The sequence below is a fragment of the Peromyscus leucopus genome, chromosome 22 (genome assembly GCF_004664715.2).
Source record: "Peromyscus leucopus breed LL Stock chromosome 22, UCI_PerLeu_2.1, whole genome shotgun sequence".
In the NCBI taxonomy this organism is placed as follows: domain Eukaryota; kingdom Metazoa; phylum Chordata; class Mammalia; order Rodentia; family Cricetidae; genus Peromyscus; species Peromyscus leucopus.
Window position 1 is genome coordinate 18,189,693 of NC_051081.1, and position 15,227 is coordinate 18,204,919.

Genomic DNA, 15,227 nt, shown 5'->3' on the forward strand with positions numbered 1-15,227 from the left:
CTATCAAAGAGCCAATTTTTGCTATTTGCTATAAAAGATTTAGGGCCAGCCTTAATTAAAACAAAAACAAAAAACACATTACCAGGCTAGTTGCAGTGCCAGGAAGCAGAGCGGCCTTGAGATGAGAATGAACAGCAATCAGATCAAAACGTTGAAGAAGTTTCAACTTTGGATTCTGTCAAGCTGAAGCTTGAAGTTTAAGTATCAGTTTTTACCCAGCCACCATCAGCCTTATAAAAATGTCTAAGCATGTAGGAACAGACTGGTTTGTGGAGGACGATGACTTGGACTCGATATTTTATCTAAGAATATAAATGTAATTTGACTTATAGTTGTATTTAAAGCAACTATTTCTTGAAAAAAGTTGTGTTTTTTTTTTAACTGCTTCAAGCCAGAAAATAAAATACTGGTAAGTTCTCTCTCTCTGTAAAGCCATTGTATTATAGATAAGACAACAGAGCCAGGGTCAACCTTTAGGGGCCGATAACAGAATCTGAATGGTACCACCCTCCTCAGTATCTACAGAATAAATGATCTTAAATGGGACGGCAGTATCCTTGTTTAAAAAATCACCACCCGTCAGTGAATAAACATGCATATGTGTAATGCATATTATAGTGTATGTAAGTATGTATAATGCATATACGAACAAAATGAGGAACGGAGAAAGGAGGGTAGGAGGGAGGGAAAAATGAATGAAAGAATGAGGCCACGAACCAAGCATCCCCCTCAACGTAATTATGTCACCGCAATGGAATTATGTCCACCCCCTTGATGTAAAAATGAGCTGCAACTTCTGAAGCATTTCTTGGTTTGGAATAAAATGCACCACCCCAAAATCATAAAACACAAATTTAGTCAAAAGGCTAAGACAGGACTCAGAAAAATACACAAGGAAGAAAGACTTCGGTGCACTTTCATGCTGGTGATTTTTCTTTTTTTAAATGTAAGCTGCTAATATTTTAACAAAAAAAAAAAAGAACCCCAAAGTTGCATATTTATATTGTACACAAACTGAAACATTAAGTGCCTTTTAGCACAGTGTACACATGCTCACAAAACTCAAGTTACACACTTAAAACAATCTGCATAATAACACAGGAAAAGTTCTGAAATACATAAAAGCATTAATATTTTCTATAAAACTATAGTGAGAACATCAATTTGCTACAAGCATATAAAAACATCAAGTGCTTTCTGGGAGTTTCAAGTTCTCTTCACAGCATCACTTGCTCACCAACGTCCTCCTCCAGTACTCAGTATGGACTTTTGCCTTAAGAAGTTGGTTTACTTTGCAGGTACATTAGAAGCTCAAGAAAACAGACCCAACAATTATGCAATAGAATTACGTCATAACAACTTAATTGCACATTATGCTTTGAAAGTAGGTTTGGATGGAGTTCTCAACCACTTTGGTATATGTTCCTCAGGGACTTCTACTACAAATAACAGAAAATCTAAGTTCCTTCAATCCCCGTTCTGCATTAAAATGGACAAGTCTTTGGTTAAAGGTCCACATTTTGGGCATTTATCATCAATTACAATGGTCCCCAAACCGCTAAGTGGTGCTGTGTCCTGGTTCACAGACGTCACATAACCTGTTTCTGATGCAGCTGGATGCTCTGATGTTCATCTGCTAGGTTACGGCCTGCGTCAGTCTTTTGCTACCAACAGAGAAATCACCAGCGTTTCACTTCTGAGTTTTCTGTCGTAAACTGTACACCAATTTGCAGTTAACTACAGACACTTTCACAGAAGGTGATTAAGATTAGAGAGCTAGAGAGCATTCAATTTAGATTTAGCTTATCCTGACAGGTCAGTATTAGGTTGTAGGTGAATCTGCATTAACTACAGTAAGTTGCCAGATAATGCTTATTTAAAAACCCCAAACCATTCCACGTACAAGAGAAACTGTGGCAAATGTATAAAACAGCAGCTATACAAGGCGAACACCAAACATACTTTATTAGCACGAAAAAGCAGCCAGAACAAGGCACAGCAAGCAGAAGCAGACGTTAGCAGTCAACGGGTTAGTGTTGCATACAAATATAGCGTTTCTTTTCAGTAGCCTGGCAATAGCCAGGGGGTTGTAAAATAACCTCTGCAGCAGCTGGCGTGGACCCAGGAGCGCTCACCAGCGGGCACAGAGCACAGTGACAGACAACAAGAATGGACTTGGCTACTGTAGTGCAAATGTCTAGGACAGAGCCGAGAACTCAGTCCGACACTGAGGAGGCAACACTAGACTCTGACGGTACTTCCCGAAGCGGTCACTCAAGTTGTATTACGTACTAGTCTAAGTGACAAGAAGGTGCCAAGGAACGTTATTTACAGACATCATGGTTGTACAGTACCTTTAAATCTGCAATGTAGGTTTTCTGTGAAGAATTAACTGCACTAAAATGCTATAAACTGTACTTAAGTAATTCGGCTATGAACTTACAACAAAGAGATAAATACTGCTGTCCAAATGACTAAGTAGAGTTTAACATAACTCAACATCAGCAACCAGTGTAGTCACTATTATCTGATGTGTCTGGGCATCTTCTGGTCTCCTTTCCCTCTGGGTTCACAAACTCAAGGGCACAGGACAAGATCCAATTCTGATGAAACAATGTGTGGACTGCACATGTCAACTTAGGAAAACAATCCCACTCCAACTGCATGCCTGTCTGCAGTCACGGCGCTCATCCCAGATGAGGACTGAGGGCTTGGAAACACACTCTACCACTAACTCTAAGTCTGAGGTTTTAAGAACTATCCTAGAGACCTTGGCTTACTTCCGAGTCTCCTTCTCTGAGGAGAAAAGGAGACTGACCATAGACCACATCGACAATGCACAATGCCCCGTGGCCAGAAAAGTTGCGTTTTTGTTTTGTTTTGTTTTTCTCAAAAAGGAAGGCAGTCTTTTCTTATTTGTTTTGGACTTTCAAAGCTTGATTTATAGTTAACTACAAACATCACTACTTTTGGAAGGTTATAGAAAAATTCTTAGAAAAAATAATTTCAAACATTAGTCACACTGTTGAAATACCCATCCAATATTAATAATTTGTTCTTCAGTAAGAAATAGAATTCTTCATAGCAAACGCCCCCGAGCTGCCTCCCCACTCGGGCGTCACTGCCGTCTCAAAGCACACTGCTCACTAACTAGCTGTGTCCCCCGGCCCTGGACACCCGCAAACCCTGCTGTTTCTCGGCACCTGCCTGTGCACCGGAAGAGCCCGCTGGAGAGAGGCTAAAGACTAGGCTCACATTCTGGGTGGAAACCCTAGCAGCCGACTCTGTGCCTCCCATGGGTGTATACTGTCAGACGCACAGGAGAGCAGCCCCTGGGAATGCCCCTCGGGGACAAGGGTTACTTGGCCTTGACTGGCTCTCGCTCTAACCAGCGGACCCTGACCTTCTGTTTATAGTGATACTCTTTGAGAAAGTCCTGTAACACTGACGGCAGAGGGAGCCCACCGATCCCGTCGTACGTGGTGCACCTGCAGATCACCGCCCGGCAGATATACTGCAGGCTGAAAGGAAAAGTCCTGTTCAGTGAGATCGTAAGCAACGGTTCAAAAAACATGCAGGAGCTGGGGTCTTTGTAATGCTCCAGGAGGCCCGTGACGGTGGAGGAGTGGAACACACAGGGGTCGTGGGCATCGAAGCTGAAGTTGTGGTTCCACTGCTCGATCCGGGCGTGCAGCGACCTGTTGTAGCGGCGGAAGCTCACGGAGAAGAGGTAGTCCTCCTGCGCAGAGTCCCTGAGCAAAAACGTGCCTTCCGGTTTCCCTTCCAGAAGGGCTTCTGCTTCGTAGCGGTCCATCACACCCCAGTAGCAGGGATTGCCTGTGATCTGCAGCAAATCCGGCACGAGGCAGTGTATGTAATCGATCTGCGTGTGAACCTTCCAAGCCCCCTGTCTGCTCACGTGCGAGTGGCTGTCCCCGGACACCTGGCGCTGCTTCTGTCTCCGCGACTGCAGACACAGGGTGGTGGAGTCCTCCTCCGAGTCACACGTCGGCGGTGGGGCTGCAGCCCCGTCCCCGCTCAGTTCCGTCATCCCCGGGGCTAGCTTTGGTCCCAGTTTACACAGGGGGTTAACCTGCGCGGTGGCTTCAAAGGTGTGTATCTGTGCATTGGGAGGGGGGTCCACCCCCTCCTCGATACTGAGCCGTCTCCTCTCTCGGAGCCGATCCTCTTCATCTTCTGTCGACACCAGGGAGGGATCAAACGTGTCGAAGAACGCCGAATGTGGGCTCACGGGAGCTGTATGCTGCTTAATCAAATGCCACTTCTGGGCTAGATCCGAGCCAGCAGGAAAAGGGCATTTCTCCAGCATTAATTCAGAAAGATGAATTTTTCTTTTATTGGAAAAGAGAGGCTTCGACTGCTTGCTGTAAGTTCTCATGGGGAAACACAAACCCACCGTGTCCTGGAGCCTCTGCCTCAGAGAGCGGCTGCCAACGGCCCTGCTGGAAACGCTGTCCATGTCGTGCACCGAGCTGACCCCATAGCGCCGCTCTCGCCTCTGAAGGCCGCTCCGAGTTCTACCAAACTTCTTCTCGGTATCCAGTGAACTCTGGGTCTTCGTGGAACAGGAATGTTTCTTCTTCCCTCCCCACGGGGCATGTCGAGAGTAGGAGTCTCTTCGAGCAAGCCTGGCTCCCGGGGTGGCGCACAAGTCGCTGTCCTTCTCAATGCTTATTTCAACCACCTGAGGGATCTCGGCGGCGCAGTTTTGGTTTCGTCTTGCAAAGCTCTTGGAAGGGCTTAGTCCCAGCTGTAAGGCAACGTTTTCTCTTAAGGGACTGCTCTGCTGCTGGGGAGCGACTCGCCCAGGCTGATGCTTTTCTCTTTGACAGACAGACACCTGCTGGAGCTCATGTCCACATTCTCTCCGCGGCTTCCTCCTTCATGGTTGAACAGAGCCTGGCACCTGTGTTTCAAGTTGTTCCACATCTTCCCCACTTTATCCATTGATTAGAAGAGCTAAAGAAACAAGCGAAAGAGAAAAACAAGTTAGTCTGCGAGGCCTGTGCAGCTGGAAACTGCAGAAACTCAGTCAAGAACTGGCCTTACACGGCCCAAAGAGGCTCCACAGCCACTCTGGGCAGCACAGTCCACACTTTCATTTCCGTTCAGAGAGAAGTCCAGTTGATTGAAAGGAAGTAAGCTATCTCAAACTACGCCTGCTTTTTTCCAGGCAACAGCTGAATTTCGTTATGACTCTGGCTTGCATCTCTTCACCTGAAGTAACTAGACATCTCAGGTATTGAAAGGGAAAATAGGTATTTAATTTCAAACGTTGTAATAACCAGGTTTTGGTTATTAAGGTTATTTACTAGGTTTATTAATAAGGTGCTCGCTGCCAACCTTGCTGGTATGAGGTCAGTTCTCTGGCCCTACACTGTGGAAAGGACAGGGTCCTGCAAGTTGTTTTCTGATGTTACACACTCACTTATGAACAAACATCCAATGTAATCTAAAGGTTACTTTTTAAAATTAAGTTTTAATAATCAAGATCGCATTTGTGTAAACCCTTAAAATTGGTTCAAAACATTTCAACAGTAATTTCCCCAATATTACTTGCTAACCCTCCCTTGATTTCTACAAGTAACAGGCTCATCTCTTGGTAAAGCCCCATCTTGTGTCCCCCACTCCACATCGTATCCATTTTACCCAGGCTTCCAAGGAAGCAGTTTGAGCAGGAAGGAGAAGGTGAAGGAGAGAAAATACTTTCCGCTTAAAGGCAAGGGCGACACGGTAGCCCCAGCAAGACAGAGGCGCGAGCCAGACATCTGCCAGCTGTTTTCACCCACCCCCAAATCAAAACCACTTAAAAAGACAGTTTATGGTACTCCCCCAAACCAGCGAAGACTCCGACAGACAGCCCTCACTGCAGGGTGAGAGCTGTTAGAGGATACAGAAAACCCACTTAAACCACCTTAAATCACATCAGAGAACTCCCATCACACGCTGTCCGTTCTGTCATTTAACAAACAGCACTTTTAACCTTCCCGCACTCATCAACTTGGTAAGCACTATTCCTCACAATCATCATGAATACTGGGGACCAGCTTTAGGTGTGTTCTGTGATTGTGCCGAGTCAGCAATGCTGACACGCTCATGTGAATTCTTTTGATCATCAACACTTGTTTTTAAAAAGGAAACATGTTACTATTGCATGCACATGTTGGTGTGCACAGCTGCAAGCATGCCATGTCGGGCAGGTGGAGGTGAGGGAACTCTGGGGAGTTGGTTCTCTGCTGGCATGGGTTCTGGCAACCCTTGTAAGCAAGCACCCTGATGGGCAGCCGAGCCATCTCATCAGCTTGTGTTTCCTCGAGTTCAGGGACCAATAGACAATGGTCATTTCTTAAGTTCCTTAGGCATCTCCCTGGTCATTTCTTATAGACCAGGCTTCTGGATCAACAATGTTCTTCACCCAACAGCAACACCAGCATGGGAATGTGCATCTACCCGAAAGGTGCTTTCTGAGGACTCCATAGTAAAGGACATGGTGAGCCCGCAGGATGCGCACGCAGCACAGGGAAGCCAGTGTCTACCGGGTGGGGTTTGAAGCCCTCAACACTAACACAGTTGTGTTTGGCTGTCTCCTCCCGTTCATCTTCTGTTAAATTAACACTTCAGCTCTTTTCTCCCAAGGCCCGTTCCACACAGACTAACTCCTGCCCCGTTCCTGGTGACTACGGTCTTTGTAGGCGTGCTTTTCCAACATCTCAGTCCCACCCTAGTTCCTTCCTTCTTTAAGCATTTAAAAACCTCTGCTCAACTCATAGCTTCAAGTTCAAGTTCTATTAGAAGGCTCTTTGGTTTGAGATTCATTATGTAGCCTAGGCTAGCTCTGAACCTGTGGCAATCCTGCCAAAACCTTCCAAGCAGTAGGGTTACGGGAGTGAGCCACCTCGCCCTGCTCTAAAAGGTTTTAAAGCAAGAAACATCACCATTAGCCACATTCTTCTAGTCATGCCCATCCCCTTACCAAGTTCTTAATGAGCTGTTTCTGTAGGTATTTTTCTGTTTCTGGATAACATGTTTGTAGTGTTACTAATTCGTCTCTTAGTACTGGAGATTATCTGATGACTGTAAATTGAAGATGTTGGGTTTTGATCTTCAGATCACGGTATTAATGTACATTTTCCTTTAACCTTCTTTCCACAAAAGAGCTAAAGCCCATTTTCTGGTTAAATTAACATTTACTGTTTTCACTCTGACCACATGAATGTTGTCCAGAGGCCAGCCATTTCCCTTCCTCACACCACTGCTTCTTTTCCCTAGAATAACTGTCTCTCATTTGCTCTGTCTTCTTGATATCTGAGTGTTCAACAGATCGTCAGCAACCCTCGGTGAAGACCGACAACGGCCGGCAGTGCCATCCTGTGACTCTCCTTTTTTGTTTTTGTTTTTCTGAGACAGGGTTTCTCTGTGTAGCTTTGCGCTTTTCCTGGATCTTGCTCTGTAGACCAGGCTGGCCTCGAACTCACAAAGATCCACCTGCCTCTGCCTCCCGAGTGCTGGGATTAAAGGTGTGAGCGCCACCGCCTGGCGTGACTCTCCTTTTTTATGTTATTCCGGCAATTTATTTCTCTTCTATCATAAACTATCCTATTTCATTCTTGTTTTTTTTTTTTTTTCCTCTTCCAGAATAAAATCCTGGCTTAGAAATAATTTATTCTGGCAAGTGTGGGAGCATCACCCCACTATTTTCCAGCTTCAAGCGTAGCCCTTGAAAACTAACACTCTACCAATTTCTCGTCTTCTCTATGTGACCTGTGTTTCCTTTCTGAAAATAACCTAACTGACTCTCTTCCCAGTGCAGGACCTCCACGTTCCCCGTGCTGAGCCTTCTGATGCCCACCGCCCTCTCCTTTCCTTTCAATAGAATACACTCAACTAGACTTCCTTTTCTACTTGGACAGACTTGACTTTGGTTCCCAACTTCTGTGGTAGAGGTGGAGTCATCCTGAACAAATGTGGCTTGTGACCTGTTTTTGTAGGGACGTGCTCTAAAGATGATTTAATTTTTTAAAATTTATTTTTATGTGTAGGGTTTGTGCGTGTGTGCGTGTGTGTGTGTGTCCACATGTACATCTGTGTATTGTACAAGTGCCTGGTGCCCATGGAGGCCAGAAGATGGTGTTACTGGGACTGACATGAGCCACCATGTGGGTATTGGGAATTAGGCCTGGGTCCTCTGGAAGAACAGTCAGTGCTTGTAACCACTGAGCCAACTCTCAAGTTCCCAGTTTTAAATTTTTAAAGGGATTTAAAAAAACAAAACAAAACAAAAAAACAGGTTGGACATAGTGGTAGATCTCTTTATTCCCAGCACTCAGAAGGCAGAGGCAGGCAGGTGGATCTCTGAGTTCAAGGCCAGTCAGGGCCTATATTGAAAGACCTTTTGGGGTTGGGGTAGACAGGCAAGACATGGACCAAAACCAAAGCCCCACAAAGAACACTTCACAGGAATTATATGTAACATACAAAACCAAAATTTTCTTTCTGGTCCTTTTCAGAAAGTTGACTGTGCCCTAGCTCGACTGTAGAGTTTTGAGATAACAAATGAGGTGCCATTCTAAACACAAAATGAGTTGTCACACTCAAGAAACTCCCAAGTCCAACTTTTTTCTGAGTTTACTGATTCTGTTGCTCTTCTGAAGACATTTTCCTATCAAGCAAATTATACATGAAGAAGTGACCATCTTACAAAACAACCAAACTTAAACCCACACATCTCATGCAGCTGCTCATAAGCTCCATGAACCATTAGGACATGCAGAACACATCTACACCATCAGGGAACACAGGGGTTGTTTGACCACTGTTCCTGGGGAGACCCACAATCCACACCTACCGTTGACCCCAGAAAGGAACTGCATGACAGAAGGTAGTACAGACACCACCAAGTCCATCTTGTGAACCATGAGCAGACTGGGGTCCCTTACAGGTCAGAAATGACCCAAAGGCATGTGATGTAAATCTGCAGCTCTAAAGTGAACGGTATCCCCTGTACAAGTGTTACAGAACTGAGGAGAAAGGTATCCCGGCAGTCAGGAGCCAAGGAATACCACAGTCACACTGCACGACAAACTACACACCAGCAATCTATTGGGAAAGACACAGAGGATGGCTGCCTCTGCTTGGGCCAGATGCTGCAGAGAACTGAATGGGAGGCGGTCTTACATAGGGTTTCTTGGGGGCAGGGTTTTCCAGAGATTTCAAGCTCAGGGACTGGTGGATTTTCAAAGCCAGGAACTGGGCTCAGACATTTTACCCTACAGGCAAGGCATTACTTACAGGGGCAGGAATGACTCAAAGACAGCTGTGTCACCAAGGCCAACCCCAGCATGGGTGACAGCTCACAAAGCTGGAAACATAGCTTGACAGGCTGGAGAGTGGAGAGTATCCTTTCCAGGTACCTCTCAGTTAGTCTAAACTTCTTCCAGGCAGCTTGTCTAATCTCAGTCGTCTGCAGCTCATCTCTGCAGCTCGACTCCACTCATCTGAGCAGAAGTGGGAGTGCATGGGTAGGGCCTAGAGAATCTGGTCAGTTTCAGGGACTTCCTGGAGCTATGCTTAGCTGTTTATCTTCCTGCTTAAGGAGATTGCTGCAGAGGTGGGATGTTTTAATATTGGAGGAAACCGGGACAACATTCTACCCCTTCCTTCCGTTCTTACACTCTTTCTGCTCCCTCTTCAGCAATGATCCCTGAGCCTTGGAGAGGGTGACTACAGATGTCCACCTACGGCAAAGAAATAGGTCACCATGTCACAGTGGCAGTCACCTGTTCTCAGGAGCTTCACACTGCTTATGAGTTGAGCTGATCTATGGACGTAAACATGTTTGGAAGACAGTTCAGACAGTTTGACAGGCACATCACACCCATCTAAAAAGTCACAGAAGTTGCTTCCCCATTGGGACCTCTGACTCCCTAGCTATAGGTCTGTTCGGGCTCCCAGTGCCAGGCTGGACAGGATCCTGCTTGTGGGGCAGGCCCTAAGTCCAATCCGAAGGCTGTTGTTCTTATCCACAGAGCCAAGCCACTAGTACACACGCAGGCACTTTCTGCTGGGCATTTTGGTGTTACAGCATGACGGGTTTGAAGCCACTCGGGAATGTTTGTGGCAGTTCTCTACCGTTAGCCTGCATGGCCCCCTTTGGCACTCTGAGAAACAGCCAGCAGCGTGGGAGTTTCCAGACCAGTCCCAGCTTCATTTCTCCATGTCCTACAGCCAAAGTGTGCTCACGTGGGGTCTTCAGCAATGCGGTCTTAACGTGCAGTTCTGGCATACAACCAACAGCAGTAGCTATAACGGCTTGTGGGGTCTTGGGCTTCCTTGGCCAACATCACAGGAAGGTGGGCCACCCCTGGCATAGGGTTTCCGTTCAATAAGCTTATGGCCTCCGGCAATGCTCTTCTCCACCCATGTAGTGTACCTTTTGGATGTTTTTCTCTCCCTTCGATTAACTGAGTCCCAGGAGGGTGGTAAAGCAGGCAGAAGTACCAGTGCACCTGGGTGTCTCTCTGACGGCTTTCCAAAATCTCAGCACCCAGAGACCAGCATTCCGTCATCTACATAACAAAGTCTTTTCCAGAGGATAGGCAACATCCGGAACCACCATCTCATAAAAACGGTGGAGTTCCAAAGAGAAGCTTGGTGAAGCACTCTGACATTCTTTCTTGCCTGGTCTCAGCAAGGGAAACAGATAGTAAAGTCCTAAACAAGCAAGATGGAAACATCCATTTGGATCAACTGCTTCCTCCACAGATGAAGGCACAAAGCATGGACAGGGGGAGCTAACTTAATTAGTTCCCTGTAATCCTTGGTCAGTCTCTGGGAGCCATTGTGTTCCCGTATCCTGGAGCCCCTCCAAGGAGTCTCCTATTTCTCCACACCTAATGAACTCCCCTACTCGGGCAAAGGGGAGCGCGGTCTTCTTTCCCCTGCTGGCTCCTGGGTCGGGCGGCCGGGCCCTGGTTTGGTACTGTGGATGCAGCTGTAGCGTTTGCCTCCTCATTCACCACACCTGGCCGTTGGGGGCGGAGATCCTGATTGGGCAAACCATGTCCACCCTAGCAGAAGCTCCCCGCTCAGTCTGGGGGATAATTATCTACCTGGGACAGGCTTGGTCATCTTCACCTGTCCTGTTCTAGCATGGATGTCTCCTCAGGCTTCAAGGCCCTCCAGAAGCCCCTGAGCAGCACACAATTTGGCTGTCTATAACTTTTTCCTTAGGAACTCTGGCTGGACACAAATCTTGTCACCTTTGTCTCCGAGGAACCCCGACAGACCTCCTCCTCTGCTTTATCACTTTCTTTTCTGTTTCTTTCTTTCTTTATGTTTTTTCAAGATTGTGTAGCTCTGGCTATCCTGGAACTCACTTTATAGACCAGGCTGTCCCTGAACTCAGAGATCGCCTGCCTCTGCCTCCCAAGTGCTGGGATTAAAAGTGTGCGCCACCACTGTCCGGCAACCATTTTTTTTTAATCACCTCTAGGTTTTCTTAATAAACGAACACTGTCTACACACTGGTCTAAGTTACTGACATCTGTCAAAACCGTTCCTTTTTATCAAGATCTTCCTCCGCTGAGGGCTCAGCAAGGCCATTAAAGCTCCACAGCAGCTGCTCCAACCAACTTCTCTTTAACTCCTCTGTGAACACAGTTCTATCTGGCCCAGTGAACTGGGGTTCAAACACAGCTTCCTCTATTCCCGGTTCCCTCAGAAGTGTCTGCCTCCTCCACGGTCCCTCCCCCTGCTATTTGTAGGACCTCAGAGGGAGAGAAGCAAGTGGCCCTAATGGCCTTGGTGAGCCATCCCATCAGGGACTGACTGCCTCATACAGTCTCAGCCTTTCTTAAGAGACAGTAGTGACATTACTCAGTGTTTCTGTCTCCAGCAGTCAGGCTGGTACCATCTGCTCCCAAGGTTCCACAGCCTCACAAGCCAGGCTGACAGGCTCTTTCTCTGCTTGTTTAAGTCTTCCCTGGCTCCAGCAGCTCAGGTGCCGAGTATTTCCTGACCACCCTAGTTTCTTGCACAGGACCATGGGTGAGGAAGGTCCCCATCTGCACGCTGGATCAGATTTTTCCCTTCTTCTACTGAAGGCTGGATTCGAGGGCTCTCTATCACTTTTACCACCTCTCATCCTCTCGTTCATCTACATTGCTTGTCAAACCAGAGGCTACATGGAGGATGCAGCAGCATCTCCTTGTTTCAATTGCTCCTCTGCACAAACAAGCTCCTGCTGGCCGCCATCTTGGCCTCTGATGCATTTTAACGACACCCAAGAGAGGCAGGCAACCCTTTGCTGTTGCTTAATGACAATCTTGACCTTCATGCTGTAATCTCAAAGACTGAGATTCCCTCTAAACTTTTAACTGTTTTCAGGGCAACTCCATATTCACATGGTGGCCCTGCTCACCAAGCAGGCATGCCACTCCATACCACACGATGAAGACTGCCATCCTGGGAGGAACAGTCCTAATGCTGGTGGCTCAGCCTCAGTTGCTACCCAGAGCAAGAACCGCGAGACTGCTGTGGCACACTAACATGCCATCAGAAAAGGACAGCCCTATCAGAATGGCCTCCAGGGCTGCTCCCGCTCAGGCTGCTCAGTCTCGGTATCGCGTCTGTCACACAGCCAGGCTATGTGCTCACCCCTCTCCAACTCATCTTTGGGCCTGCCTGGGAGGACGCCAATCATGTTGTATGACAAAATTTTTCTTGAGGAGACCCAACACATGTCTACTCACCCCAGATACCATGACAGACCAAAGTACAGATATCACCAAAGTCCATCTTGGTGAACCATGACTGGGGTCACTCATCACCAAAGCCCACCCCAGCACAGACAGCTAGCAAACCTGGGAACCTGGAGCACACTGCACAGCCTACAGACAGCTCAACATGGAGAGTGTGCTTTCCAGGTGCTGAACCTCGTCAGGCAACTCAGCTGGGTTCTGCTGCTTCTAGGCAGCTGGCCAGGTCTCACAGTCCTCTTGGGGCCTGGCTCCACTCATGAAGAGGATCTTCAGCTTTTATTGCTTACTACTGCTGACTCTGGCAGAGCAGAACCGAGGCAATCTGGTCAGTTTCAGAGACTTCCGGAAGCTCTTGAGTTTTTTCCTTCCTGTTTAAGGAGCTTCCTGCAGGATGGGATGTTACAATGGCAGAGGAAACTTACACAACAAGAAGACAGCTTCCAGCACCAAAGCCCCGGAGGTTCCACAGACGACCATGCCAAGTCAGGTCTCTTAATATGGAGACTCTCCAGACTGCACTGTGGCAAAACTGTATTCCACAGACGGTCTTTGGGGAAGGCAGTGGGGCCTACTTTGTTTAAATTTAAAAATTCTGATAGTGATTGATAGTTGAGGCAAAAATTAAGAATGCATTTCAAATATCTTAATGTTACATTTGAGTTTCTGTCGCTAACTTTTTGGAAATGTACTTAGTTTAGAGCAGAAATCTTTTGAGATATACATTACAACTCTTTTACTTTGTGGTTTCATACAGTTATATAGGGTCAAAAGAAGTACTAAATGTCAAGTGTATCTACTTCTAGAACGAAAGTGCACATCTATTACAATCTTTCTTAGCTATTCAAAACAATTCTCTATATAGTTATTACTTTCCTCAAGGAGTAAAAATTTGAAATTGGTTTCATAATGCATTTGTAAGTTAAATGGCATTTGTTGAAAACTATTTAATAGAATAATAAATTAGAATTAAGGAAAATCAGGTCGAATTCCATTACTACAAGAATTCACATTAAAGAAGCTAACTAGTACAAAGGCTCTCTCTACACCCAGCCGTACCTATTACCCACTTTCTAGAAACCAGACGAACTGAAGTAGTTTCCAGGAGTGCACTGCAGTGTGACCGACCACCCCAGGTGTTCTGAGAAATAGATTCAGCAAGTTGTGAGACACTGCATGGCATCATGGGAGGAAAGACTCGGCAGGAGCCGACTCAGCTCAGCACAGCACCCCCCACCCCCCAGCACACGTGAAGCACTTCCACGACAGGAAGGAAAGTAGGTCTAGTGGATGGATTCAAGTCTTTCTGGCAAGCCGGTACAGGAGACGGAAAGTTTTTCTGCTATTCTTCAGGCATTTCAGGGTTTGGAAAATGATACTACAATGTTAATACTACCATTAGGGCTGACCCACAAGTCTAGGGATGCATGGCGGTCATATTTTTAAACATCTTGGAAGAATCTGAGAACTATATAAAAACATGTATTTTTAATTACCTAAACACTATGTGTGACTTTGTTATCTGTTGTTATCCATTAGATGGCTATTTATTATTAGTGCTAACATTAGGCTGAAACACATGCAATAGATCTATATAAAAGTTGTTTTACGAGTTTAAATGATCATATAATTCAACCTCCCAAGTTACACTACTACAATGTACACAATGTAACAATAAAGGAATGTATGTGAACTCAAAAAAAACTATGAGTTATACTGTCAGTTATAATGGGTTCCAAACCTGCTGATGCCACTTATATTAAATGACAGGATTTAATTAATGCTGATCAACATAATGGAATGTGGGAAGATTGGAAGCCTAAGTAGAATGATTTTTGGAATACTCAATGAAAATAGTTGAATGAATTGAAAAATCATGTAGCAAAGACCTATAAAGAGCCTAAATTTAGAACGTATCAAGAGAGTTAAAAAACTTAAAAACTCAAACTGGCTTCTGGTATGTTCAGATAGAGTTCTCTAAGATGGAAGGTAGGGACCCGCCAAGAGATACTCTCATCTCAACCTAGGACCAGCTCCCTTAACCAAAAGCTGACAACCCTGTAATTACATTTGCTAAAAATCAGAGCTAGATTTTAATGTGTGAATCATCTGATTAAAATCTACAGACAGCTGGTCCGGACTGTGTCCGATAAGATCCACTCCTCAGCAAACATTAGGTCTCAATGATGGCAACATTAAATAATACAGTCTTAACCATCACAGCAAGACAGCCTGTCTGCAGTCAGTGACTAGGAACTCCTGGGGAGGTGGTACTCAGAATTTTGTCCTGAAGAATGAAAAGGAATGAATTAGGACAAAGAGAATACATAAATGTTTTGATAGAGCAGAGGAGGGAGCATGAACAACGGCTCAAGTCAGCACAGCCTAGGAGGTAAGGCGGGGGTGCTGAGAGGAAGCGGCAGAGAAGCAGGCTTTGGAATCCATGCTACA

At 46.0% G+C, this 15,227-nt stretch overlaps 1 protein-coding gene across 1 annotated transcript in view; it reads right to left on the reverse strand.

Annotated features, from left to right (window-relative positions):
- Positions 1 to 839: 839 nt before the first annotated feature.
- Socs5 (suppressor of cytokine signaling 5) overlaps positions 840 to 15,227 on the reverse strand; it is a 38,852-nt gene continuing 24,464 nt past the window's right edge. Inside the window, 2 exon segments of the mRNA XM_037197971.1 lie at positions 840 to 4,818; positions 4,821 to 4,980. Coding sequence (XP_037053866.1) covers positions 3,359 to 4,818; positions 4,821 to 4,968 — 1,608 coding nt within the window. The 5' untranslated portion in view covers positions 4,969 to 4,980 and the 3' untranslated portion in view covers positions 840 to 3,358.